The sequence below is a fragment of the Rhyacophila brunnea genome, unplaced genomic scaffold, assembly GCF_057557595.1.
Source record: "Rhyacophila brunnea isolate RB1 unplaced genomic scaffold, BYU_Rbru_1.0 scaffold_17, whole genome shotgun sequence".
Lineage (NCBI taxonomy): Eukaryota > Metazoa > Arthropoda > Insecta > Trichoptera > Rhyacophilidae > Rhyacophila > Rhyacophila brunnea.
In genome coordinates this window covers 23833307-23860701 of record NW_028232827.1, presented here as the reverse complement: position 1 = coordinate 23860701, position 27395 = coordinate 23833307, and the positions used below count along the sequence as shown (strand labels likewise).

The 27395-nt window shown below is 33.0% G+C and overlaps 1 protein-coding gene across 4 annotated transcripts in view; it reads left to right on the top strand.

The window, feature by feature from the left end:
* The window catches only part of sog (chordin short gastrulation), a 325330-nt gene that overhangs the window by 175390 nt on the left and 122545 nt on the right, over window positions 1-27395 (top strand). For all 4 annotated transcript variants that reach the window (XM_085944183.1, XM_085944185.1, XM_085944186.1 and 1 more), the window contains exon 3: window positions 17406-17509. In XM_085944183.1, the coding sequence (XP_085800309.1) occupies window positions 17406-17509 (104 nt within the window). The remainder of the gene's footprint in view (window positions 1-17405; window positions 17510-27395) is intronic.

Here is a 27395-nt window from a genome sequence, read left to right as displayed (position 1 = left end):
CGCGAGCGTTGATGTTTGTCGCATTTCACATTATGCGATTTAATCGTATAGTATGCCGATTTGTGTGCTTTTTGTAGGACTCGCTGTCACTTACATGTACTTGAGATAATAAATAACCCTGAGAAACTGTAAAAGAAAATACCGTTTTGAGATGAGTAAATATGCAAAAACAATTTTATGTACCTAAAAAACCAATGTGATTTTAGTTTCCACGTGAAAATACGACACAAACAATATGTATTACATATAAATAATATATGTATACATTATATTTCAATAAATTGAATGACCTGATATTTGTCGCGTACCGATGTGTAATCTAAGATGTGATCTGCTATTATTATAAACAGTACGTATAAATTAGTATAGGGATCAAAGGTTTCACAGCATCTGTTTATATTTTTAATCTATGGCAGTGAAATTTCTGTTATATTGCATTGCAATGTCTCTTGGGAAATAGATTTCACTAATCAAACTGTAAACCCTGGGAATGTAAGTTTTTTATACTTTGGTCACATATTTAATTTTTATTGTTAAATCTTGATGGAATCATAATAAGTTACTAGAAATTACGAACATTACTAGCACTTATTATACAAGTATTATAATATCATACTTAACCTAACCTAACCTGAAGATTTTTTTAAATTGATAATAAAGAACACAATACTTATTCATAAAAATTCTGTTGACACCAGGGAACTCAGAAATATTGGGAACTGAAATACCAACCCAACGGATGTGGAGTAACAGGCAACCGATCTTGAGTGTGGACAATTAATTACCTATTGCTCTCGTTTTATGCACTGGGGCTCATTCAATATTGGTGTATGTTGCAACTCATGCTATTGCACGTCTATAATGTTGTGACACTCACACATTCAAAATCCTGCATCAAAATTGGGAATAGCCAATCGGAATTCTATTTATTAATCTGTTTTGTGGTTGACACGTAAAACTTTACAACAATTTAAACAACTTAACCAAGATGTAGAAAATTCAAAGTCTACTACACACTGGCCACGAAATAAAATTGGTTCAATAAAAAAATAGCTTGTTTATTTGCTAGCATATGTGTGTAGTTTTTTGTAATAAGCTTAGGATAACGGTTTTTTTAATGTTTATATGATTTTTTGGATGATTATATTAATTTGTGGTTGAAACAATTATCACTGATTGAAAATAATGAATTATTGTTATACATCTACCTATGCTCATGTATGATCATTGATCATTGATCAATGCTATATATTACAATATTACAAATTGTTATTTGATCATTTTGCTAGTACATTCATTATGAACTCGGCGACCAGACGAAGGTGTGCCACTATTCCAATAGGAATCTTTAACTTGGCGTGTCCTCTTGTATGCATACCATTATTATTTAAATATTTTTCATTATCATAGTTAGCGACGTGTTGTTGACAAGACGCTATTTCTTATTGGCGGGGCGGGGCGTTTACATATTATTTTTACATCTAAAAATCATGCCGACATAGTCATACTAATAATTACAGGTAAATTTAGCAGTCATTCATTCATCATAAACATTATCATAAAATGTAAGGCTATCAGAAAAAACTCGCGCGGAAAAAATCGCGCGCATTCGATCTACATGTGACCTCATTGAGCCGTCGATAAGCGCAAGTACTCGCTAGATTCCCGACAACGCGACGTTTTTATCGCCATTCCAAAATGAATTTTAACCGCTTCAAGCTCAAAATGACAGTAATTACGTTACCTTGGTTGTACAATGCCTAGAATACATCTTGCTAGCTTGCTTGATATTACATTTCAGGAGCTTTGTGTCACGACTGGGTTGGGCTCGTTTTTTATGCCCATTAAAAATGTACACCCGTTTTTTTTTTGCACGGATTTTTTTTTGCACGGTTTCGAAATAATACGGTACAAAAAAAAGTACAAATTATTTATTATTTACACTGATTTTTTTAAACTTTAGCACGGTATAAAAAAGCTAAAAAGAATAAAAATACGTATGTATGTACATATTTATCAAAAAAAATGTGTTGCAATGGAGCGCACGCCACTGGTGCATATATATATTGTCATACATACATACATTGCGCCACTAGTCAGTCACTTCGGGTTCGATACGAGAGACACGTCGCGTGCTTCAGCGTCAGCGTCATTAAATATTTCCAGCGATGAGAGTGATTTGTCGCCAGCGAAAAACAGCAGTAAAAGGACACGTTTATTAATTTTCAAGTAGCGACACTGAATGAATATATTTTTTATGCTAAATTTTATTTTAATCGAAAACTACGTATTATTTATGTATAAATAATAGATAAATTCGATTTATTTTTGAGTTCAAGAATTTCGTATTTTGAGTTGATTTTAGTTGATTTTTTAACCTATCTACCATTTTTGTATGGGCACCTTATCTTTTTTTACACGGTTTTGTTTTGCACGGTAGTCTTTGATACGTATCAGAGGATCGGGTGTATTACATATTTTCATACTGCCAAATAAAAACGCGTTATATGGACGCAGCACACATTTGGTACTCGAGCATAAAGCGCAGTGAGATACGCGCCATCTGGGCAAGGCCTTATATTTAACGCCATACGTTAGATGCATATTTTACAAGCTAGATATATTATAATATACATACTATATCTGACAAGGAAAACGCCATGTTAGCAACGCTGACTCTTATTCCATAATATAATTCTTGAGAAGCCAGATAATATAATATAGGTAAGTATTGAAAAAACTGGACGATTAGACTACATTATAAATTAATTGGAATAAGAACTAAAAGTTTGCTATTATCTTATATTTTAATAATTAATATTAACACTGTATCTTTCCTCCATAGATATTGGTGATTGAATATAAGTGGTGTATTCATTACCTTTCCACAGTGGATTTGCAGTATTCTCATAATATGTTATTTAATATTTTATTTTATCATATTTTAATTTACCTTACTACATAATTGCTTAATAAAAGCTTACTTGTAGTCTTTACGGTAGATTGTGCTTTATCGATATAATTATATTATATAATATGAAAGCTTAAATGGATTGATAATATTCTTGGTTTTTATATTTTTCTTAAGAGCGTACATAAGTGAAACGGCAAATAATTTTCAACAGTATGTGGGACGTAATTTTGGCCGCATTGCCAGTCGGAGAGCGATAGTCGACCTGTTCGCACGTCAATTTGTTTTGTGATGGCGTCGGAGGAATATATTCTTAAATCGTATAAAGATGACTAAAAAGATTCCGCATGTACTTGAAAAAGAAAACATGTCAATGAATATACTATTGAAAATACATAATTTTGAAAAACACTTTCTGAGAGAATATAATATTATAACCAATAGAAAAAATATGATGATGAGTAGGTATTAAAATTGACCAATAGTTAAAATTTGTCGCAATTGGTATGTCACTGCGTAGCATAGTGGTAATGCACGGATGGGGCGTAAACCCGGGAGATGCAGGGTTCGATTCCCCGCCGGGGTGGCTTACTTTTTTCAAAAAAAGATTTTTTCTATTGGTTATTATATTCTCAGAAAGTGTTTTTCAAAATTTTGTATTTTCAATAATTAGAATGATACATTCTTAAATCTTGTGAATTATTCGTTGAATAAAAGAAATAGTTAATTATGAATATGCTATTATTATTACGAATATAATAATAAACATAACATTAAAAGGACGCATGTTGAAATTTTATGACAAATTATATTTCGTTCGGCTCGCGTCATTTGCATAATCCGCGCATCGCCTAGTCACGATCTTTTTAGAGCATGCCTCAGCTGAAGTATAGCCTTAATATGATATATGTACCTAATTGACCGTCATAGTCACCAAGTTGGCATGGTCATATTTACGGTGTGGTTGAATTGACTGTCGTAATTATTCCCTTACTTGGCTTATTGTGGAAATTCTCCAGACTCATATGTGACAGAAATTGACAAATGTGTCGCTAAATTTCAAAATCAGCCAAGTCCATAATAGATGAATAGGAGAAAAACAGCTTTTTGTTTTCTCAAATACACTGTCGCAAGGGTGAAAGTTTATATTATTTCGCGTATAGAATATTTAAAATTAATAAATTCCACATTTTGATAATGTAAAAATGTTAGATACTCGTAGCAGTAGTTCTTCAGCAATTCACAAAAAAGTCAAAAATACCTAAAGGTGGATTTGGCTGATTTTGAAATGTAGCAACACATATGTGATTGACACGTATTTTTTTTAATAACTAAGTAAAAAAACGACTGTTTTTTTTTAATTTGGAATATTTATATGAAACGGGCTATATCTCACTGCTATTATAGTATAGAGGTGCGAAACGTAAATTGATATGTGACAAAGTATTAAATTACTTAGTCATTATCTGTGAAGGTTTATTGTGCGACCCGAAGAGTAAATCACCATTCATATTATAATATACTTCCATCATACAACCGTGTTGGTTGGTTGTTTGGAAACAAAAAAATAGTCTTCTACACATAAAAACACTGTTTTCATGAAAACACAAGCGTATATAGAAACACTATGGATTCGTATGTTAAAAATTGTTTACATGTTATTGTATACTTACCTACATTCTTTGTTTGCAAAGCTCGCCTACTTGTGTTTTTTTTTAATTGAATGAAAACTAACCATGAATATTAATTAATTAATTAATCTAGAATGGTGCTAATTAAAAATGTACGGTTAAAAAAAAAACACCCATTACAAACATGTATCTTAACAACGCAGTTTTCAACTAATATAAAAGAGCAATTTTATTTACACACGGTGATTAAGAAGTGTATCTTTAATAATACGCAGTTTATTGTTAAATGACATGATTCGGATGTAAATTATTGTATTTACTAACGAACATCCCTTTTGCTCCGGACGACTACGGTGTAGACGCGGGAGGGAAGGTTTTTGGTGAGGGAGTTGTTTCAGGACGAATACTGTTTTGGTAATACTATTTTATTGACACAATATAAATGTATACTACTACTACTATTTCACCCTGTCACGCCTCAGCCTTGGGACACAGGGCGAGCACAAGTTCGCGCCACTTCCCTCGGTCCATCGCCAATTCTCGCGTCTCTCGCCATGTCAGTCGTTTTTGTAGCACCGCTGCAAGGTGAGGGAGAGCCGTTCTTAAGGTTACGAAATGTCACACTCTGGCGACATCCGGAACACATGTCCCAGCCACGTGAAGCGTGTTTATTCGTGATTACCTCAATCACCGAGGGCTTCCGTGTTCGCTCACGAATTCGATTCTTTGTAACGCGGTCGTACCAGTGTAAGTAGGTGAGACATCGATTCTCAAAGCTCAAAAGCCGAGATCTTTGAAGCTTTGTAAGATGTCACGTTATACGTTTGTAAGATATATGATATAGTTATGTATAATATTTTGTTTATACAACGCGTTTGTGAAGGTAATATATTAAGATGATACAGAGGATGTCTATATTTTTTTTATAATAAAGACCACATCTATACCACATTGAAATGATAATATTCCCAATAGAAATGTCTCGTCACCTACGAATAAAAAAAGGAATGAACATATTATGTACACATCACGGCAATCAGAAAGGCCGGCAAATATGGCCGACATTGCGTGATACACAAACATAAAATTACAAACACACACGAAGTTTACGCACATGTACAGACCACGCGATATTTGTTTACGGAAAATCGCCGCTTTCCAAAATGGCGAATTTGGTTGCCCGTTTTTATACTGCAATGAATCAGTATGTTCCTTCCTTTCTTTTTTTATTTGTTGCTCGTCACCTATCAAAATAAACATAAATAACCCAAGAATAAAATACATCAAGATAAATAATTAAATTATAAAGTGAAAACAGTTTGCAGTTACCTTGTTAATAAAATTAGTGGTCGTATAATGTCATGTTAATTGTCTCTCATTCATTATTCTTAGCAATGTAATGACATTTTTTATAAATAAACTACACTGGTTGACGAATATTTCTAAATACAAGTCTAATGAGACATGTGTTTACTTATTTTTTTTTATACGGATACAATAAATTTTATTATCCACTACCGCTAACATGCATACTCGTACAGTGTAGACATTTATTTATTTATAATGACGAAAGAATGAAATGTTTACATATTTTATTGCTTCTATGCATTACTAATTTTTTAAGCATATACATTTTGTTTACAGACAGTAATTTTAAGACATATTATTATGTATATGTTTTTATTAGTCTAAGAGTCGGCGTAGATATTCATTCTCAAAGCTCAAAAGTCGAGATCCTTAGGAAAATTACACGTCTACGTACCCCTATACCAGGGTGTCAATAAATAATTTTTGGTCGATCTGTTATGTCCCTCAGGGAAGAAGCTAAAGGAATCAGGTGGATCGGGTTAACGGGAACCTGATGTGGTGTGACGGTGTTATCCTTCCTTCGTCTCCTTACCAAAGACTGCAACTCCTGAGTAGTGTTCACAGCTGTTACGTTTAAAGACCGTCGTCTTGAAGGTAATTGTCAGATGATTTACCTTCAAGAATGTATTTAGACTTGATGGCGAGATGGTTATCTGGAAACAATAAGCTTTCATGAAAAACATTAAAGTGTATTCAACGGAAATGCAAGTGCATAATACAGCGGACAAGATATACGCGTTACAAAGAATTAAAAATAATAGACGAAGGGCGCGAGGTGCGTGTCCCTTTCTATATATTTTGGTGATATCATTTTAATTAGATTATTAACGTCTTGTGTGTAATATCTGGCATGGGCCCATAGTACTATGTCCGTCTGATGACCCACACTTGTGTTTATCAAGTTAGAATAATTCTGTAGGTATTGCATCATATTACATGGCTATTGTTTATTAACCCTTATTAACTTGCAAATTTTGGTAGGTATAACATACCTACTCTAAAGCTTGTGAGGTCGTATGACAGATCGCCAAAAATATTTAATTTATTTATTCATAATTTGGAAATATAAGTACCTACCTACTTAATGACATTTTATTTATTATACTAATTTCTAATATCCAAATTCAATTGTCTTGGTAAGATTATATTTGGGTTTAAAAACATATAAGTATATTAGGATTTTACTTCTACAAAGTAGATTTTATGTAAAAATTAGTTGACACTCCTGCCACACACGATCAGTATTACTGTCGGTACAATACAATATTGACAGTGTAAGGTTAGCTTTCAGGGAACACAGAAGTAATGGGAACTGAAATACCTAACATGTGTGGAGAAGCAGGCAATCGATCTCGAGTGTTGAAGAATATGGGATAACCTTAAACGCGTGTCAAGAATACGTCATACGTCAAATACTGATAACTGCTCTCGGTTTATGCACTGACGCTCATTTAATATTGGTGTATTGAAGGTTGTAACACTCGCTATTGCACGTTTATAATGCGTGGTTCATTTTTGTAAGACACACACATTCAAAACCTTGCGTCAAAATGTACTGTATTGGGATATAGCCTGTCGGAATTATATTATTATTCTGTGTTATGTTCTGTGCTGTAGATATATTTATTTTGTTTTGTGCATAGTATATTGATAACTTGTCTATTGCAACATTCTAACATCCCCCGGTCTTAGCTGTATGCTTTAGCTTGGTTTTAGATGAGTATTCTATATCTATAAAATTCTGCACATAAAAAAACTATAAAACTTATTCAAGCATTTAAAATTACATTAGTAACGAATACAGATGTATTATATTGTATCATATTGTATCCTGACCACGGTGTATAAGAGCTAGGGAATATCGAATAATGGTTATCACACCTTTCGTGTACATATATTTATGCACAGTTTTACGTCGCTCATTAACAGCCTCCATCAAATTAATAATCAATCATGCGAGACACACCGCACAATGCAGCGTGGAATTCGACACATCTCTACCTCGACGCAGATTAACATAATACACTTGCATTATTAGCGAAACTAAGGCCTGTTTCAGACGGGACACCGGTGTCGCGCTCGATATAATATAGGAGGCCTTTGTATTCGAATAAATGGGCATTTGTATTATGTTTATGAACGCTAATGAGTCAACGCGTGTCCGGTACACTTTTCCGTCTTCCGCTACATTCTGAAGCCGCCGATACACTTGTTTTTATTACCGCAGCCAGTTTTATGTTCTAATTTATAACGCGAAATTATGCATTGACTCATTAGCTGTGGGGCGTTCATCAACATAATACAAAGGACCCTTTGTTCGAATACAAAGGCCTCCTATATTATATCGAGCGCGACACTGGTGTCCCGTCTGAAACGGGCCTAAGTCAACATAGGTAGAGGCGATGGATTTCATGGTGGTATTCTGATATGCGCATGCGAAAACATCTTTTACTTCTTGTCTGTCGACTGTTTCGTTACTAGGGATTTCAAACGCGCCATAACTAGCGAAATGATTCGTAATCCAGAGGTAGGTAACCAAACTGTATAATATAATGTATAACTAAATTTAAAGTTATCGCTATGATTATTTTCGTGCTGTGATAATATCTGTGAATGGAAAGGTTAAGGAAGGTAAGTCTAAAAAAGATTCAGTTTTAGACCATTTTGTATGAAAATTTTGACTGAAATAAGGCTCGTCCTGGGTCTCATTCGTTTAATTTGGCGTGTTCAACTCATTTTATTAAATCTATAATTTGAATGCTAAAACTACATTCAAAGTCTCGGTTCATGCCGACTGGTTTTCGCATTTCTAACTTATAAATCTGTTCTATGTTATAGATATAATATAGGTTCTATATTCTGCATTTATTAGATTTTTGTAGCATATTTACAATGTTATTGTCGTGTGGTATTAGTGAAATAATTGTATAAAAACTTGGGTTGAGAACAACATATTATACATAGATGCATGGCCTCCACATCCTGAAACGACCCCCCTACCTATCCCTAAGTTTAAAAGCATGTGTGATGCACAACATAAGCGTTTTCACAATTACGTTAGAGGTAAAAGTAAGGGCTTTCAGCTTATTTTTAGCGATTTTTTGTAGTTTTAGTACATCTACATGAATAATGAAGATGTCAAGTATCAACACAAAGCAATCAAAAATTGCATCTGACAATCTCATTTTTTAAACGTTAATAGACAGGCGACTTTTTTTTTTACTATTAAAGCAAATTTGTGATGTGTGTTTATCTCATATATCATATATCTGTTTGACCCGCCACGCCGGGCCCCTAGGCTAGAGCGCTGTCAGACCTCCCCCTTATGGGGGCCATACATAGACGTATTTTTACCTCAATATGAAAAGAATTCGAGTAGCCAGTGCCTTACGCATTGTTTTGTCAAATTTTCTCTTTCTCTCACTTCTACGGCAGGCCGTGAGTGATACATTACTAATCAAGTTATAAATTGAGGTAACTCGGGCTTCTTCATGGTTAATTTGCGTAAACTGTTTAAGGAAATGCAAATAAGAATGGCTAATCGCATATAGGTAACAACTAAACTTTCACGATTTTCATGACTCATTTCCTAAGGGGTATGTTACGATATACCAAAATCCATTTCGCGTTAGATACGAGATACGATGGACATGGTTGCTGTATTGTATTATACTGATTGCACCGCTATAACTTTGTTATATTTTGACTTGCGTACTTATCATAAATTTACCAAAAAAAGACTTTTACTCAAAGTTCTTCCAAATTGTTATAAAACGTTTAACTATTTAGTTAGATACACAGCTGGCATCTTATCGTCGCTGTAGGATTGGTTTCCCGAATAGACCAAATGTGCAGGAGACGAAAAAAATAATTTCATAATCCTATATTTAAATACATGGAGATATTTAAATTGTTATTTTTACAACATATGAATGATGTATTCATTACCATAACAAAGTAATTTAAAGAAATGGATGGTTCTTGTCCAATTAGATACAAAAAAACATTCTGCATTAAGAGGTCGATTTCGACAAAAACGGATATTCGGGAATCCAATACTATAGCGACGTTATGTTATACCCTCGCTAATTTTCGCGGTCTCTGGGTTTGAATGCGTGAGTGAAATATTTGATATAATGTATGCCATACATCAATCACATTTAACTTTTGACGGAGTCTGTCGCTTTTGACGGTGCCGTCGGCACTTTCGCATATCATAATCGGTATATTCTGATATGTTATATTGCATATGTGGTGTATTGTATAAAAGGGCTCGCCGATAAGTGTGGGAGGTTGAATGATGGTGCGGCGACCACACAGACTGACCGCACATACTTGGAAGTATTTTTGCGCCAAAGGGCTTTGATATTATTTTATTATCTCACCTTGCATAGCAACCGGGTTTACCTCAGTTTACTTACTCATGGAAATATTTATTTGACTCACATCTAGGGCAGAAGTCGGCAATGTGGATTATTGGTACTCGAACGTGATCATCAAGAACAATGTTGAATTTTAAATGTTTCATAATTCCTTTATTACGTATCACTACTGCTCAACTAAAAGACAACATTAAATTTATAAATTATAGCCTATTAACAATCCACCCTCTTGCGGTAGATAGGTAGAAATGGTGGTTTCAGGGTGAACTTACGAATAAAAAAAGAAGGAATGAGCATATTATGTACAAATCACGGCAATCAGAAAGGCCGGCAAATATGTCCGACATTGCGTGACACACAAACATAAAATACACAAAATTACAAACACATACGAAGTTTAAACGCACACGTACAAACCACGTGATATTTGTTTACGCAAAATCGTCGCTTTCCAAAATGGCGAATTTGGTTGCCCGTTTTTATACTGCAAATAATCGGTATGTTCCTTCCTTTCTTTTTGTATTCGTTGGGTTGAACGCTGGTTATAATAAACTGATTTATTGACGCAGTAGAAATTACGAAGATGGTATACCTACAATACTGTGTTTGCACAACGCGTGTACAGGGAGAAGTATTGAATTAAAAACGCGTCTTAAGAAAAATATATAATATTTTATTTGCACAACGCGTATGCGGGAAAGACTTTTGAAGTATTTACAATACGTCTAAATATTATTTATCTTCTTATATTTACAACGTGTGTACAGAAGAGGAGTATTGACTAGAAACGCATCTTGATGTCGCGGCTGGAAGGCAGATACTGAATACGAAAGAACAATAATTTGTTTATTAGGGAATAGATATGCATATACAACTACTGAGATTGATCGTAAACCAAATGCGTCACGGATACCCTTAATTACTGAAGGCGTAGCAATGTAGCGTATATAATATGGTTACTGTCATAGAGATGGTTATCACTATCAACTCGTGTATATATATATATACATATATACATTTATTGTATAGTAATGATAATTGTAGTTTTATTTCTCATAATAGGTGCCCGATCAAGCTTATTATAAAAGAATCATATACCTACATGCCCTCAATTATGAAGTAAATAAAAAAAACATAGATTTAGAAGACATCATTTCAATAATATTATAATGATAGCAATTAAGAAAGCCGACCACTTAGCCAAGTTATAGGAAATTATCGAGGCTGCTAATACAAAAACCGTGGGATTATCGGAACAATCATCTAGGCGCCATGCTTGACAGTAAAATAATTAATTTGAATTGCACCCATCGACAGGTGATTAATCTTTTTAATTAAAATTTCAGGTTTATTTTCGCAGCCTTGATCTATGACATACTTTACATCGTATGTTTACAAACTATCAGACTAGTTTTAATCGATTCTTATCTCGCATTAATTGAATAAAAATAAATTTCGTAAAAAGTGAAAGAGTGAGCGAGGAAACCGGTAATCTTTTGACAGGATGTAGCTGAGGCTGAAAGTAATCAAGAAATATTCTATTGTCAGTACTTACCTACCTACTATAATTAAATGAAAAAATATTTTAAAAAGTTACCCTCACCCTTACAGTGGAACTCTTACATACCTGTAAGTTACTGAAAGCAGTGATATACTTTAACCTTCTCTGTTCTGCGATGCCAAGTCGCGTTACACAGGTTTTTAAAAAATATGATGTTATATTTCAGCTGAGGCGTCTATTTTCAAAAACCGATAAGTTCACTTAAAATCAAAAAAAACAACATCATGAACAACAACAACACATATTATATGTGTAATTGCATACCTACCTACTATAATTAAATGAAAAAAATATTTTAAATAGTAACCTACACCCTTACAGTTGAACTCTTACATACCTGTAAGTTACTTAAAGAAGTGATATTTATATACTTACTTTAACCTTCTCTGTTCTGCGATGCCAAGTCGCGTTCCACAGGTTTTTAAAAAATATGATGTTATATTTCAGCCGAGGCATCTATTTTCAAAAACCGACAAGTTCGCTTAAAATAAAAATAAAAACAACATTATCAACAACAACAATACATTTATTATATGTGTAATTTCATGCAATGTGTGTGTCGTGATATAATTATAACTTCCAAAGCTCGCCGGATAAGAATAGAAATTGACTTATTAAAATGATACAAATATTTTTATTTATTTATTGCAATAAAAGGTTTATTAGCTAATAGCATAAATGTACCTATATTGTCCTAATTTAAAAATACGACGTAACTAACGTTGTAACCAACTTACGTTTGAAATACAAAAACACCGTTGACTACAAATATTGAATTTTTTATAATAGGTTACTCAATAAATATGCCCTCTATTGAAATAAACTATAATAAGTAGGCAATTATGACGAATAACAAAACCAGCATTTTCCTTTTAAAATACCATTATATTGTTAAACTATTATGGTAACGGAATGTGACGGCACAGTACGGAACAGAATCTATTAGTACAATAAGAGAAAGGTTACGTTAAAACAATAAAAAAAGAGATTGTTTTATCACGAAAGCTGATAATAAATTATTGTATCTATAATTAACTATTTCTTTTATTCAACGAATAATTCACAATATTTAAGAATGTACCATTCTAATTATTGAATATACATAATTTTGAAAAACACTTTCTGAGAAAATATATTATAACCAATAGAAAAAATCTTTAAATTATGTATGTTCAATTATTGTATCATTGTATCACTATATTTTTCCAAATTATGGTATACGACGTAATAGAGATTGCTATAAACTTTGAGTGGAGATGAGCGGGACGCATTCGTCTAAAAAGAAGCAATTGCCGGAAAAATATTTTATAATCATTCAGTGGTCCCCAAGAAATAGGTGTTATCACAAACAAAGACCCCTCAAAACAAACCAACCGCCCCGCACCACACTCGGTCTTAATCTAACGTATCACAAGGCTCTACGTTTGGGTGTGAAGCATCAGAATTTTTTTACGGCCCTGGGAACGTGGCCACGCACCCAAGTGTGCTTTGTCGGAGTTTACAGATATAAACAGTGCCTATGGGATAGAGGACCACGGCGAATTAATTCTAATTGATAATTATATAGTATAAAAAAACAAAGCTAAAACAAAACTGTGAAGGACGTCCGCATTTTTTTAAATTTAACAAGACTGGTCCTTGTGGCTATCAGGTCGGACGATCCGATGGGCCCAATACGTCAAGAAGACGTCCAAAGGTAGACGCAGAGGCCGCTGGATTGACGAGATATTAAATTCTGCAAAAGTACGTAATAACGCAATGTACATGGCTAAGATGTACTGGCCTGAGGAAACCTTCGTCTAGCGGTGGGTGATGAGGATGAAGATGATTACTATAAAGAAGATTTAATGTTAGTTATTTTTTTATTAATCAATGAAATTAAAATTGCCAATTTCTTTATGAACGGACTATATTATAAATTACCACGCTCGATTAAATCAATTATAATATTTTTTGTAATAAAAAATAGAGACATTTAATTGATTTCAAATACTAAACTATTAAGATATAAATATTTATTACGTCATGAAAAAACTATTCAATATATACATTTTTTAATATGCTTCGAATAGTATCTACCTATTTACATTATGTCACAATAAAAACGGATGGAACGTTAATCTTTTTGAATAATATAATGGTACATATCGTTATAGACTTTTTATTTGTTTTAATTATAAATGATTTTCATATATTATTCAGTCAAATAAATACGTAGAAATACATGAATAAAATTTATAATATCTTTTAAAATTATTGTATTTGAATTGATTTTGTAGATATATTATGTTCACAAAAATGTCTGATCGGTCATTTAGTGTTCCTGAAACTGTGGTACGGGAAGGAGATTTTCATTTTTTATAATATACAACCATAATAAATTATATGAATTACAGAAGAGGCAAATAATGAGAGACGATTTGCTGTCGAATTTTGTGTAATAGAATTAATAATGAAAATGATGATTATTTTAAAACTACTTATTTTTTTAACATTTGTATACAATATTATAATACTTATTAAAACTTTTACCCGAAGCGGAGTAGACCCTGGGGCCGAGCATTACCATGTATTAGGTCCCGGAGCGGAGCTGGAGCGAAGCAACTCAAAAAAGGGTCCGCTCTAACGCTGTGGTTTATCGCACCATATACATTATACATGGTAACATATCCACTATCTAATGCAATAGGATAAGCCAAAATCGGCAACGTTTCTGTCACGTTTTTACTGTCAATTTTCACATAGGTAGGTACGTCCCGCACACTTACTTGAATTTTGGCACACACATCCGATGACAATACATTTTATTTACATTTGGGGGCGGTCCGGTACTCCAAATATTTTCATACAATAATCTATAAAAAAACTTATTTTGTTGGTGCTTATTAATCTGAAACTTTCACTAACGGATTCTAGATAAAGACATGGATGTCACCGATTTTCTTTTCGAGATAATGGAATTTAAAGAGTAATTTTTATAAAAAAACATTGAACAGGGAAGGTTACTATTACTAGCTTACATTTATAATTAGTAGGTATATCATTCAATCATCTCCAAGTACTGATAATCGTAATCTCTCATAATATCTTATTTATAAGTATTTCATTATATTACCTACTTAAATTAGATTGTTAGTAAAAGTCTTCAGAAATTTAATGTGATCAATTTATTACGCAGTAAATGACATACAACACTATGAATAATTTTGGAAAGCTTTACAGAATGCTCTGTAAAATGACTTTCGTAATAATGGATCATTTGAAAAAACGTAATAACGTAACATTATTACGTTGAATAACGTAATAATGGATCATTTGAAAACAATATATCATTTACAGAATTTTGAAAACAGTTGTATAGAATTTACAATCGAAAAAATTTGAAGTTGATTTACTTAACTTAGTCACTGATGCACTTATGCATATTATAATATAATTATGATTATATTTACAAGGTGTGGTGTTATTTTTATGTTTTAGAAGGTTAGAATTGCACATCAGTTTCAACTTCAATTTTTGTGCTCGATATAATATCAAGTAGTTATTTCGCATGCAATTAAAACACTAAGTGTTTATATGTATATTATTTTAAATGATTTACGGGAAAACTTCCTGGTAAAACCAGTTTTTAATGAAATCACACCAGATTGTAGTTGAAAATTACCGAGATAGCTTAATAGCTTATTTTTTTGTTACAGTTTCAGTCCTTGACCTATTCAAAAGTGTTTTTTGGGAGGCAATTAAGTATTGATATATTACTATTTTTGAATATCAACTGGGCTATTTAAAATTGAAAAAAGAAATAGAGCACGTTAATCATTTTTTTATAATTATATTAAAAACAACATTTAATGATATGCCATGATATTAATAATTATCACTTATATGCGTTTTATAAATTAAGTCAGTTTGCGTTAGGGTTGGCAAAATGGCAGTGCCTGTCTAACTGTATCTCGGTTAGATTATATTATTTGCGACGAAAAATATCCCGGAGTTAGATAATTTTTCCTATACTTATACACAATATGACTCTCGACTCTCGACACGCAGGTGTCAACGCGGTGCCACTGGCGTTCATACATATTGGATGACATATTAAAATTGGATTAACATTGAATAATACAACGATCCTAAATACTAAGAGTTTTATTAGTGGTGCTGTTCATAAAATATTCACCGATCGATTCTTTGTGGCTGTATCCATCAATATCGACTGTACAAACTTTACAGGAGACACGAAAAACGTTTTTTTTTTTTTGTTAATTTTGTTCAATTTAAATATATAAAACATGCACAGATATGGTGTGCACGCTGATTAATGAATTTGTGCTTTATTTTTTCGATCTGACAATAATTAAAATAGTTACTAACGAAAAGTCATTCAAATTGCGGGTTGATTCCTTTTTCCATGCGAAATATTTTCAACTTTATTGGAATTAATGGCATACGAAGTAAGTAACCAGTAATTACTAATATAATATACATGACACAGCGTATAATTATATTTAGTCAAAACGTCCGGTGAAATGGGCAAAGAAAAGTCTTTGTATATTTATATGAAGCGCCTAGTTTTAAAAGCCCCTAAAACGACTTTATGTAGTTCTGAGAAAAACGATTTTAGGTAGTTTTGAGAAAAATGAGAAAAAATCATTTCTATTAAATTTGTGAATTTTATGTATTTATTTTGTAATTCGTTACAGTCTAAAGAGTATTTTGGCTTTCCATTTTAGGGGTATTTAAAAAGCACACCCAACCATTTTAGCGGGTTTTGAAATGTACCCTAATTTTTGATCATACGTATTGACGGTTTTTGACGTTTTTTCAACCTCAATTTTTGGCCATCATAAAGGTAATAAAAATATCCATCTAAATACATATCTAACTCAAAATTTTTCAAAAACCGTTTTAGGGGCTTTTGAAACTAGGCGCTTCATATGACAATGATATATATTATTTACTATGTATTTATTATCATTATTATACATATTTAAAATTGAGCTTAATCGTAATTTAACTTATTCTGAAATCACTGATTCACGATAATTCTTAACCCAAAAACTTTAACTTGACAAGATAAGATATTCAGCGTTTACTTGACAAGTATTAAACAATTTGTTTATCATGATCACATTATCATTTTAAATAGGATACTTGCGAGGAAAGGGTAGACATTAAAGTTTAACTTGAAATTTTATTAAGTATCCATTTCTCGCTGTTTCAATATCTGCCTTTTTTCGTTTTCTACCCCCACCACTCAGTATTTTTTTTTCTAATTTACTTTATGGATACGCATTTACTATCAAGATTCCTATAAGAACTTTGGCACGCTAACTACTCTACTTGATGCTAAGTCAAAAGAAAATTGTGCCCCCTGAGGAAAACGTCTCATCGAAAACAATTGTTTTACCTGCATCGAGTATGCTGATTTAAATTCAGCCTATGAAACCACATTGCAAAAGCACTAGAAAATTATTGGTGGCGCATTATTAAATTATTACATAACAAAAACTTTTTTATATGTTACTTATTACTACCTTTTCGTTTTGTTTCAGAGTGTACATTGGGTGGGCATGCCCAGGAGTTGGGATCCACGTGGTTCGCGGACCTTGGCCCTCCATTCGGAGTTATGTACTGCATCAAGTGCGAGTGTGTACCGGTAAGTCAACATTGATATTAATTTGCCATATTAAACTGTCTCCAGTTGTCAGCTGTCGATTCAATCAGAAATGCCGCATGACTTTCTCCATACATATTAAACTGCGCACCTATCTACTGTCTTTTTTATGTATTAGTTATATCTCCAGTTTTTCAAGCCTAACATTTAAGAAGGCTTTATACATTTAATTAATTTATTTATTTAAGAAAACAAAACATTGTGGACATAAAAAAACCTAAATTCAAGACGTTCACAACATTATATTATAACAAATATTACCCTCACAAGAGAGAAGAAGAGGAAACATATCGCACCCCCAGTAAGATACTGTCGTAAGTCTGAAATCGGCGTTTTCGAGTTATGGATGTGGTTGGATTCGTATTTTTTTTGCTATTTTAATAAAATATTGTCATATCTCAAACTCAAATATTGTCAGAGAGAAAGCATTTAATACAGTACATTACTTTCCGAAAACTGTTAAATCGATAATAAAATAGTGTTGTAACTAAGTTACGACAGTATTTTACAAGAAGCTTTCTAAAAAACTAAAACAAATTTTTTCAAAAAAATACTGTTGTAACTCTGTTACTACAGTAAGATCTTGAGATACATCGTAATTTTCTCACTAGTTGCATGGATATTATTGTTCCAAAGTATTCAAACAAAAAAACTGGAAGCAGCAGAGGCAACAATGTTTGTTATCAACTTCAATTAAATGGAAGTAAAATACAAGAAGTATGCAAAAAATACTTTATCAACACATTTGGGGTGAGTGAAAGGTACTGCTACACTGTGTGGAAAACAAGGGATCTTCTTTTCGGAACGCCAATTCCAGAACAAAGAGGTCACCATGGCAATCACAAAAAAATTGAAGATGATTTAAAAAATGATATAAGAACTCACATTAAGTCTTTCCAGTGATCGAGTAACATTATTTGCGTGCACAGACATCTAGATTGTATTTAGATGGTAAATTAACAATTGCTGAAATGTATCGGTTATACAAAAAACAACAAGCTGACAGCAATATGCCATTTGGAAAAGAACACTATTATACACATCCATATTTAATGACGAATTTAATATTGGCTTCTTTAAGCCTAAAAAAGATTTGTGGGTTGAATGCGACCCATACAATAATTGTTCACCAGAAGAAAAAGAACAACTTCAAGAAAAGTATGAGACACATCAACCTGGAAAAAAAGAGGCAAGGGATGAAAAGACCAAAGACGTAGCAGAGTCCCGAACTAATGGCTAAAATAGCGTCATTAATGTAGCTGTATATGATTTGCAGGCTGTTTTACCGATTCCTTGCGGAAATGTGTCAACTTTCTATTATAAACGAAAGTCGGCAATGTACAATCTTACAGTCTATAATATCACTGAAAATATTGCAAACTGATACATGTGGGATGAGAGTCAAGCTGCATGAAGATCCAATGAAATTGGTAGCTGTGTACTCGATTACATTGCATGTGAAAAATATCATCACATTGAGCATTTTATTTTTTACAGAGACAATTGTGCCGGGTAGAATAAAAATAAATACATTGCTGCAATGTATTTATATGCCATCAGGAATTCACAAAAAAATAAAACGATCTCTCATAAGTTTTTGGTCATCGGGCATACCCAAAATGAAGGCGATATTGTCCATTCTACAATTGAGCAGCAGAAGACTAGGGCTCTAAAAAGTGGACCAATATTTGTGCCCGGCCAAATGATTACCATTGTACAAACAAGTTATAAAACAGGACAACCATACATTGTTAAACCCATGACAACAAATAATTTTCACAACAAGAAAAAACTAGCAGATGAAATCGGTAAAAATTACAACACGGATGAAAATGGAGAAAAAATTTTGTGGCAGAAGATTAAAGTTATAAAAGTAGACAGAGACTATCCATACATTATTTTTTTAAAACAAGTTATCATGAAGAATGTAGTAAATTGAATGTTCGTCAATGGAAAATAGGTAAACCGTTACCGATGGATGGTCTCGATTCATCCAAAGCATATCAAGAGCGGCCAAAAATAACGACAATTAAAAAGAAGGATTTGCTTTCTCTCTGAAATGCTAAACATCGTGAATTTTATCATGATTTTGTTGCTTCTCTTCCAAGTGATGTTTAAAAATTAAAAATCGTATCTAGAAATTTTATTTGCCCATTAAATAAAATAATTAAGTATTTTTTTGTTGTTTTGAACTAATAATTGTATTTTTCTTGTTTTTTTTCAATAAATCTTTAAAGATTGTACCATAACTTAATATTTTGAAAACCTTCCTTTACAGTGCCCAACAAATTAGTTGAAATTATTAGAGTGATGGTAGGGAAATTTACATAGAAAATATTGAGTTGATTCAAATTTTACCATGAAATTTTCAAATATCCTAATAAAATACTGTCGTAACTCAGAAATATTCAAATATCTTTATTTGTATATGTTTTAGAGAAAAATGATGGAAACAGTTGAAAATAGATCATGTTTTTCCATAAAAATGAGGAATAATTTTTACATTCAGACTTTTCCTGTATTTACAAAGAATATTTGAAACTTCAAATGGCTCTCCTGCAAAATGCCAATTTCTGGATTACTACAGTATTTTACTGGGGGTGCGATATAGTAAATAAAAAAATATAAGTTAAATTTTATACAAAAAAATAAAATTTCTAATACAAAATACATTGCAAGTCACTGAAAATGTCAACGTCTTTGGGGAGCGTATTAACACTAGTCTTACACCTCTCGCTAATGGTGCCAGATAGGCTTGACTCGAGGAAACGGTTCCGATCCAGAATAGATCAGAATTCTTTAGGACACTAGGATTGAAAACCATCCCTTGCGATAACAGGCAAAAATGTTTCAAGAGCAGAAGTGACCTACGAGATTCAAGAGAGTGAAAAGTAAGCACGCCTTTGTAGAAAGGCAGTCGGAAAATAATCATTTGACGAATTATCGAATGGAAAGTTGTTATTTGTCTTAAAATAAAGACATCGAAGAAATGTCTTCTTAATGCGTTCTAAAATAAGCTTATAGGAAATCTCATAAGGACAAGACATAGTTATAAGATACTATGTCCAAATTCATATATTATTACAGCCTTTCTTTTATTCTTTCCCAATAAGTGGCGCATGTAGATCATTAGATTGACTCCATATCTACCTAACCCAACCCACAATAGTTTAACTGCCAGAACTCTGTCAGCTTGGCTTAATTCCCACGCTTATTTGGCGAATCGCAGGATACCAATCACATCTTCTGTGAGTATCCCCATATATCGGTAAAGATCTACTCAAGACTCTCTGTTATTGTGACCTGATTTCCACAGCGGATAATTAATTAGTATAAGTAATTTGTCGGCGTCATAGGTGAGAGCGACAATTCTCACATACCCTCAACCGCCATTATTAACATTAGGATTTTCATAATAAACTAGAAAATATTGCATGATATACGCTCAAGCACGGAGGACAGCCGATTTTAATCGAGGGATTGTTTAGTATGCCAGTTAGTGAGTTTCAGTAAGAATTGTTGACAGTTATCTTCAGTATGTCAGGCGGTAACATGACATTAAGCCAATAGAATCTCCGAGAATCTCTATAAAAATGCCGTTTTGAGTTATGAAAATATGCAAAAATAATTTTGTGAACGTAAAAAAAGTCAATGGAATTTTAGTTACCTCGTGGAAGCATGACATATACAATATTTCTGCTACATTTAATTGGATATATTCCCGGAGGGATGGAGCAGATCCTTTTTTTGAACGGGACCCAATACTTGCTCCAGCTCCGCTCTAGGGTCTGCTCCGATCCGGGTAAAAAGTTTTAATAGGTAGATATATGTATACAACTGTTAAAAAATTAAAAAAAGAAGTAGTTTTCAAATAAGGTTTATTATTCGTCCTTTTCATTATTAATTTTGTTAAACAAAATTGCCGACAGTTAATTAATTAATTATGTAGACATAGTTGCCGTCTCGTGAATTGCGCTACAGATGATGTTAGTTTACCGGACAGGTTTGAGGATGTAGGTGTGTCCACTACGCTAACCGCAAAGGTGTGTTCGTCAAATCATCTCCGTAACAGCTGTGAGGAGGGTCATGGAAATAAAACGTGACATTATTGGTAATCGATATGTTAAACTCTGTTAAAAAGAAACGAAATCATCGATCATCGGTCACGTTTTGTTATCAGACAACATATTATTAGTTTCAGTTTATCATAAATGCCATTCTTCTATTCATCAAAAATAGTCACCTCAATACTACAACTAGATAACTCTGATTTGGTCATTGTTGAAAAAATTAAATTTAAACTTTACTTGATTAACTTAAATCTAGGCTAAAATTATTATTTAAATTAATAAAAATGAAAAATTGTGCTCGTCTAATTGGGATATTGTAGATATGTATATTATTTGTTTAATGCATTATTTAAGGTTTTTAAGTTATCTAATATTTTAAACCACAAAATTGATACAGTTCCCATTAACATATTATGACTTAAGTACCTAGTTTTATAATATTGTAGAGAAGGAAATGTAGAATAATATAAAATAGCTAACTCAAAAACATTGAAAATCAAGTTATCTAGTTGTAGTATTGAGGTGACAAAATAATAAATGCATTTCTGAGTTTTCAGAGGTTGTGTAAAAATTAGTAGACTTGGTGTCATTTTTTCACCTCGACTTACAAACATTAAATTTATGATACGTGTCTATAGTAGAAGATAATCTTCAACATTTTTGAGATTAATCAATATTTGAAGAAAAAATAACTGCAAATCTTTTTTTAACTGAGATGTTTACATAACATGGAATAACCACAAATAATACATTTCAAGAAAACGAAAACGGATCTAGTGGGATTCTACACACATATTTCGCTTGCTGAATGGGTGTTCTTACTTTGAGTATCTATGCATCTAATTTAGTAATGATTCATTTGACGGAATTCGCAAAAATTCTCAGTTATCGTAGGTATTAGGAATTATCAGCAAAAGGGATACATGTGTTGGCAGTATATGGTTAGAATATTCTCCCAGCAAGTTAGTGAAAGACGTGTGTTTGAATTCCACTTGGTCAAGGTTTCCCCCTGATATTTATATAATATATACATCATTCGTACGCCTTAACTCTGTACGCCACGGACCTATAAGATACTTGTATATAATGCATACTTGGGGATGAAAACCCTCTCATATTTTGTGTAAGTAGAAATCCAGTTCATTGAACCGTCATTGGATGTCGTTGATTTCAGGGAATTTTCTGCCATCCACAAAGCTAATGAAAATAGGTTGGCGATTAAGGCTTTACCTGTGAAATTTCTCGCTATGGGGTTGTGTTGGCGAGCGTGGTTTTGTTCCAATTGATATTTCAATGTTGTCATTTACATACTGCCTCAATACGAATGAGTTTTTGGGCTCTAGATTTTACACCCTTTTGCCAACCATATAAATTTACTTCACTTTAGCTCTACACGTTTATATTATACAATATATAATAATTAAACTGTCAACGACTTAGTCGCCCCTTTTCTCGCATACCAATCTATAGGCTTTAAATCCAGTTAAAATGGGCTTACATGTACACTATATTACATTTTGGGGGCGGTCCGGGACTTCAAACACGGTTCTCCATACAAAGTTCTTCCAATTAAACATATTATTGTCCTAAGTATCTGAATCTTTTACTGATATATTACCTCATGATTAATGACACATTATATTAATTATAAAGGTTCAATCTCATATTATGTTTAAGTAGATACTGATGCTATGCTAAAGAAACAGCCACCATCTATGACAATGACGTATTAATGATTTGTTTTTAGTAGGATAGTAAATGTACCTTAATCTTTATTGTTCTGTAATTATAATCGTACATATTTATACCAAATATCATAATGCCTAAATCCCCCATCAAAAATCCTCCAATCGACAGAGTTGGGAATATACCTAATGATATTATTGTAATTGTAAATGTTTAAAGGCTAGACCAGGATGCACAGCGAAACAAAGAAAAAGAAAGTTACCGTTTTCTGTTTTTGGGCGGACGAAGGGTCGAGAGTAGGTACGGTCAGTCGTTAACCTACCCCGAGCCTCGAACGTCGTCTCTAAAAATACAACTTGCCACCTTTTCGCGCCAAAGCGTGCGTTTACAAAATAATGTTGCAAATAATTAATTATTACTACTTGTCAAGCGAAATATACTGACGTAATAAATATTTAATGTGTAAATGTAAAAGTATAATTAAATAAGTAAATGTATAAAGTGTAAATCAACACCCTACGTAAACCCAACCCATACCCTCAATATTCATTTTTTGACCAATGGTTACTTCTTAATATTTTCAGACGTTTTGATCGCTTTGTAATGTAGTATTTTAATATAGTATAAGTATGTAGGTAGGTATATAATTTTATCGAATTTTTATTATATTTTTAGGTAGCGTATAATATGTATTATAAAATATGAATATCTTTTATTATAATCATTTTAGTAGGTAATAGTTTGCCGCATCTCGTCGCACTTGTGTCGATTAATGCAATCGCTAAGCCACGGTCCACAATGTACCAATTTAATTAATAATATTCTGGTTCAATTCAATTCAAACCAGAACCCTCGCATTACAAACATCTGTTATCGTATTATTATTAATGATGGCCTGTGGAAAATTGTTTTATTGTCATTGAGATGTCCGCTGCGTTGTTCTTTCGCGAGAAGATGATCGCAACGTTCGAAACGCGGAAGTGATGACTCAACTTTACTTGATTGGACGCACGTCTCTCGATAGTCTAGTCAAGTTGTAGCTCTATCCCGAATAAGTGACGTATGTCACATATCCATAATGTAATAATAATTATATTATTAACACTTTTGTCATTCCTATTTTACGTTTATAATTATATGCAGGTACGATCGTTCTTATAAAAAAGGAGGTATCTTCGAAATGTTCGAATGTAGAGGGATGTAAAAAAAACATCAAAAAGTGTCCTTTAAATTTTAAAATATTCATTTATAAAGAATAATAATGTTAACAAGGCGAATTAGTAATCAGGTATTTTCTTTATAAACTTGTCAAGAGATAGGATATTTTAGAAGGTGACGGGGAGCGGAGGAGACAGGAGCGACTGCATGAAAGCGCACAGTTTTTGCATTACAGAAAATCTAAATTTTAAGAAATTTACGAAATAGCGAATTGCGTGAAAGTAGAACGATCGTAAGTCGGGGGCCGCCTGTATTCCATCCTCTCACAATTAAACTGAACGCAATACATTAGGTGATAATGAGAGATTAATGGATTTAAAGTTTTAAAAATAAAATGCTCACATTTCTGCAAATACATAAAATATGATAAGTATGTAGTATATAACTTTATTCATATATTTTGATAATGATTAGGTCCGGTTTCGTCTATTTTCAATTCACATTTAAAAAAAATCATTACACCATGCCAAATATTAATATTTTTAGTACTTAGGTACTTAAAAACAGAGTTGTAAAGCTAAAATAATCATACGATTTCCCAACCATATTTCCCTTTTTCGTGTATTTTGGTTATTTAGATGTGTTAATTAATATCTAACAGAGATTCCCATCCAGGGTTCCGCTATAATTTGGAAAATCTTGAATTGGAAATCTAAAATTTGGAACACCTGCCGCCTAGTAAGCAGTGCGGTTGCTTTGTTAACAATTGAATGTATTATCTTTTTCTATGTACTCCTAATGACTGAGTATCGTGATCACTCTGAAATATGTACTGCTGAATTCTATACCAGCCTTTCCATACCTTTCCATATCTTCTGTAAGCTATCTAGTGGACGAAACAATCATTATCTCCACTGCTGTATGAAAACCTCTTCTTGCTGTCTTTATTAAGTCCTTAGTCAGTGACGTCTCGTGGGGCTAACCAGATTGAGCGTCGCTTGGGGGCGGCAGTTACTCGAAGGGCGGCAAATCAAGAAAAATCATTTGGAATATATAGAAATAGCTACATAAACTTAGTAATAATGAAAATATCTTTCCATTAAAAAAATCAGCTCACTGGTTTTATCGGGTTCACGATATCTAGTTTCTTTCCGTTGCCCTTCAACGTAACGTCCTTGGTGACCAGAACCCAGAGACCACGCTTGCAGATTTGCGATTAGTGTGATATTTTGTTGGTAATGTATCCATATACAACACATTTCTTAGATATTGGACTCATGAAAGGATGATAAAAATAATGTTTAAAAAAAATGAGGCGGCATTTTGGCGCTGCCTGGGGGCGGCATTTTATCTAGGGACGTCACTGTCCTTAGTAGTCCTTATTAATTATGATTGAGATATTTAGTAATATTTAGTTAATACAAATACCTACAGGTATATATTCGTCTTAGGTACTGACACCTACGTTTTATGACGGCACCCATATGTATGCATTCAGTGCCCCGTTGTCGCTCCTAAAGCCAATTCGTCATACATTTCGGGTCTGCGAACCGCGAACTAGCCCATAGAACTCCCCTCTTTTTAACAGCGTTTTTCAGATACAGTATTTGCCTTACCAACACAAGACTAAGATGCGTTCTCAATCATATTAATAAGCAACGCATTGTTTATAAGAGACATACGTAGTGTACTTCAAATTGTCTAGATAATTTTGTAATTTCTAATATGTTAATAAATCAGTTTTAGTGTTCATGTTACTACCCGCCACTTCCATTCACCGTCGACCGTATTCATCCGAAGCCGAAAGGGTGGTTTGTTAGTATATACTTATTATATCATGAAACCAGGGCCACACTGAATCTGAAGTGCATTTAATATTTTTTCGCTGTTTGATACACGACATGGGATCGCTAATCTGTAGATAATATCATCTTTCTCTCGATCGATGACTCACTGATCATTCTCAAAACCAGAATACCAGATCGAACTGACTTTAATATTGTGCTACGTGAGCCACACGCCACGCTCATAACAGTGGCGTCTTGTTTAACAGGGTTGTTTAAATAATAATAATACTGCATGAGTAAATTGGTGTAGTGTGGGACTTTCTATTACTTATGTAAGTAAAATATCCTAAAGAGGAATAGTTGTAAGTTGTTAGCCATTCGTCAGACACATGAGGTTCTTGCACTGGATCAAAAACGATTTTAAAAAACAACACACATTTGTTGACCAGTTATGGGTTCAAACCCGCGATTCACGGCTTTTTCCATTACATAAAGACGATAGCTCTACGAACGAGTTAACCAATGTGGGTGCGTGTAATTTTTAATTTAAATGAAAAATAAAATTATGACGATGGTCCTTCTTAAATTTAGTCCAGTATTCTATTTTTTGTATTCATTTGGATATAAGTTAATACAATTTACTGTTCACTCTTCGCCAGTGCGTAAAACGAATGTGACGGTAAATGCTACATGCATTTGTTTTAAAAGAAACAAAACAAGCAAAATAAGAAAAATAAACTTTAAGGAAATCAATACAAATGGAGCCTAAACATATTATGTTTGGAAGGTTGTTGCATACAAAAATATAATTTATGACAAACTGGAATTGATTTCAGTGGTTTTAGGGAACACCATAGAAATCTACATCTTCTATATGGAATTACTTTAGTTTGTGTTAATCATACCACTCAGCATTACAAGTGTGACACACTTCGATTTCGTTTTCAAAACAAATCAGAGTGGCGGAAGCGATTGTCAGCAGTTTCTTCAATCATAACCTAGATCAACAATGTGTATTATGATTTATTTTACTGCGATAATGACTCTTGTAATATATTGATTGCATGTGTATAAATAGCGAGGACGATCCATAACTCGTCACTCCACTCGAGTCCAGTCAGTCGACTCAGTTACTTGCTCAAAGTCTCTTGCTTTCGAAACTCGTCA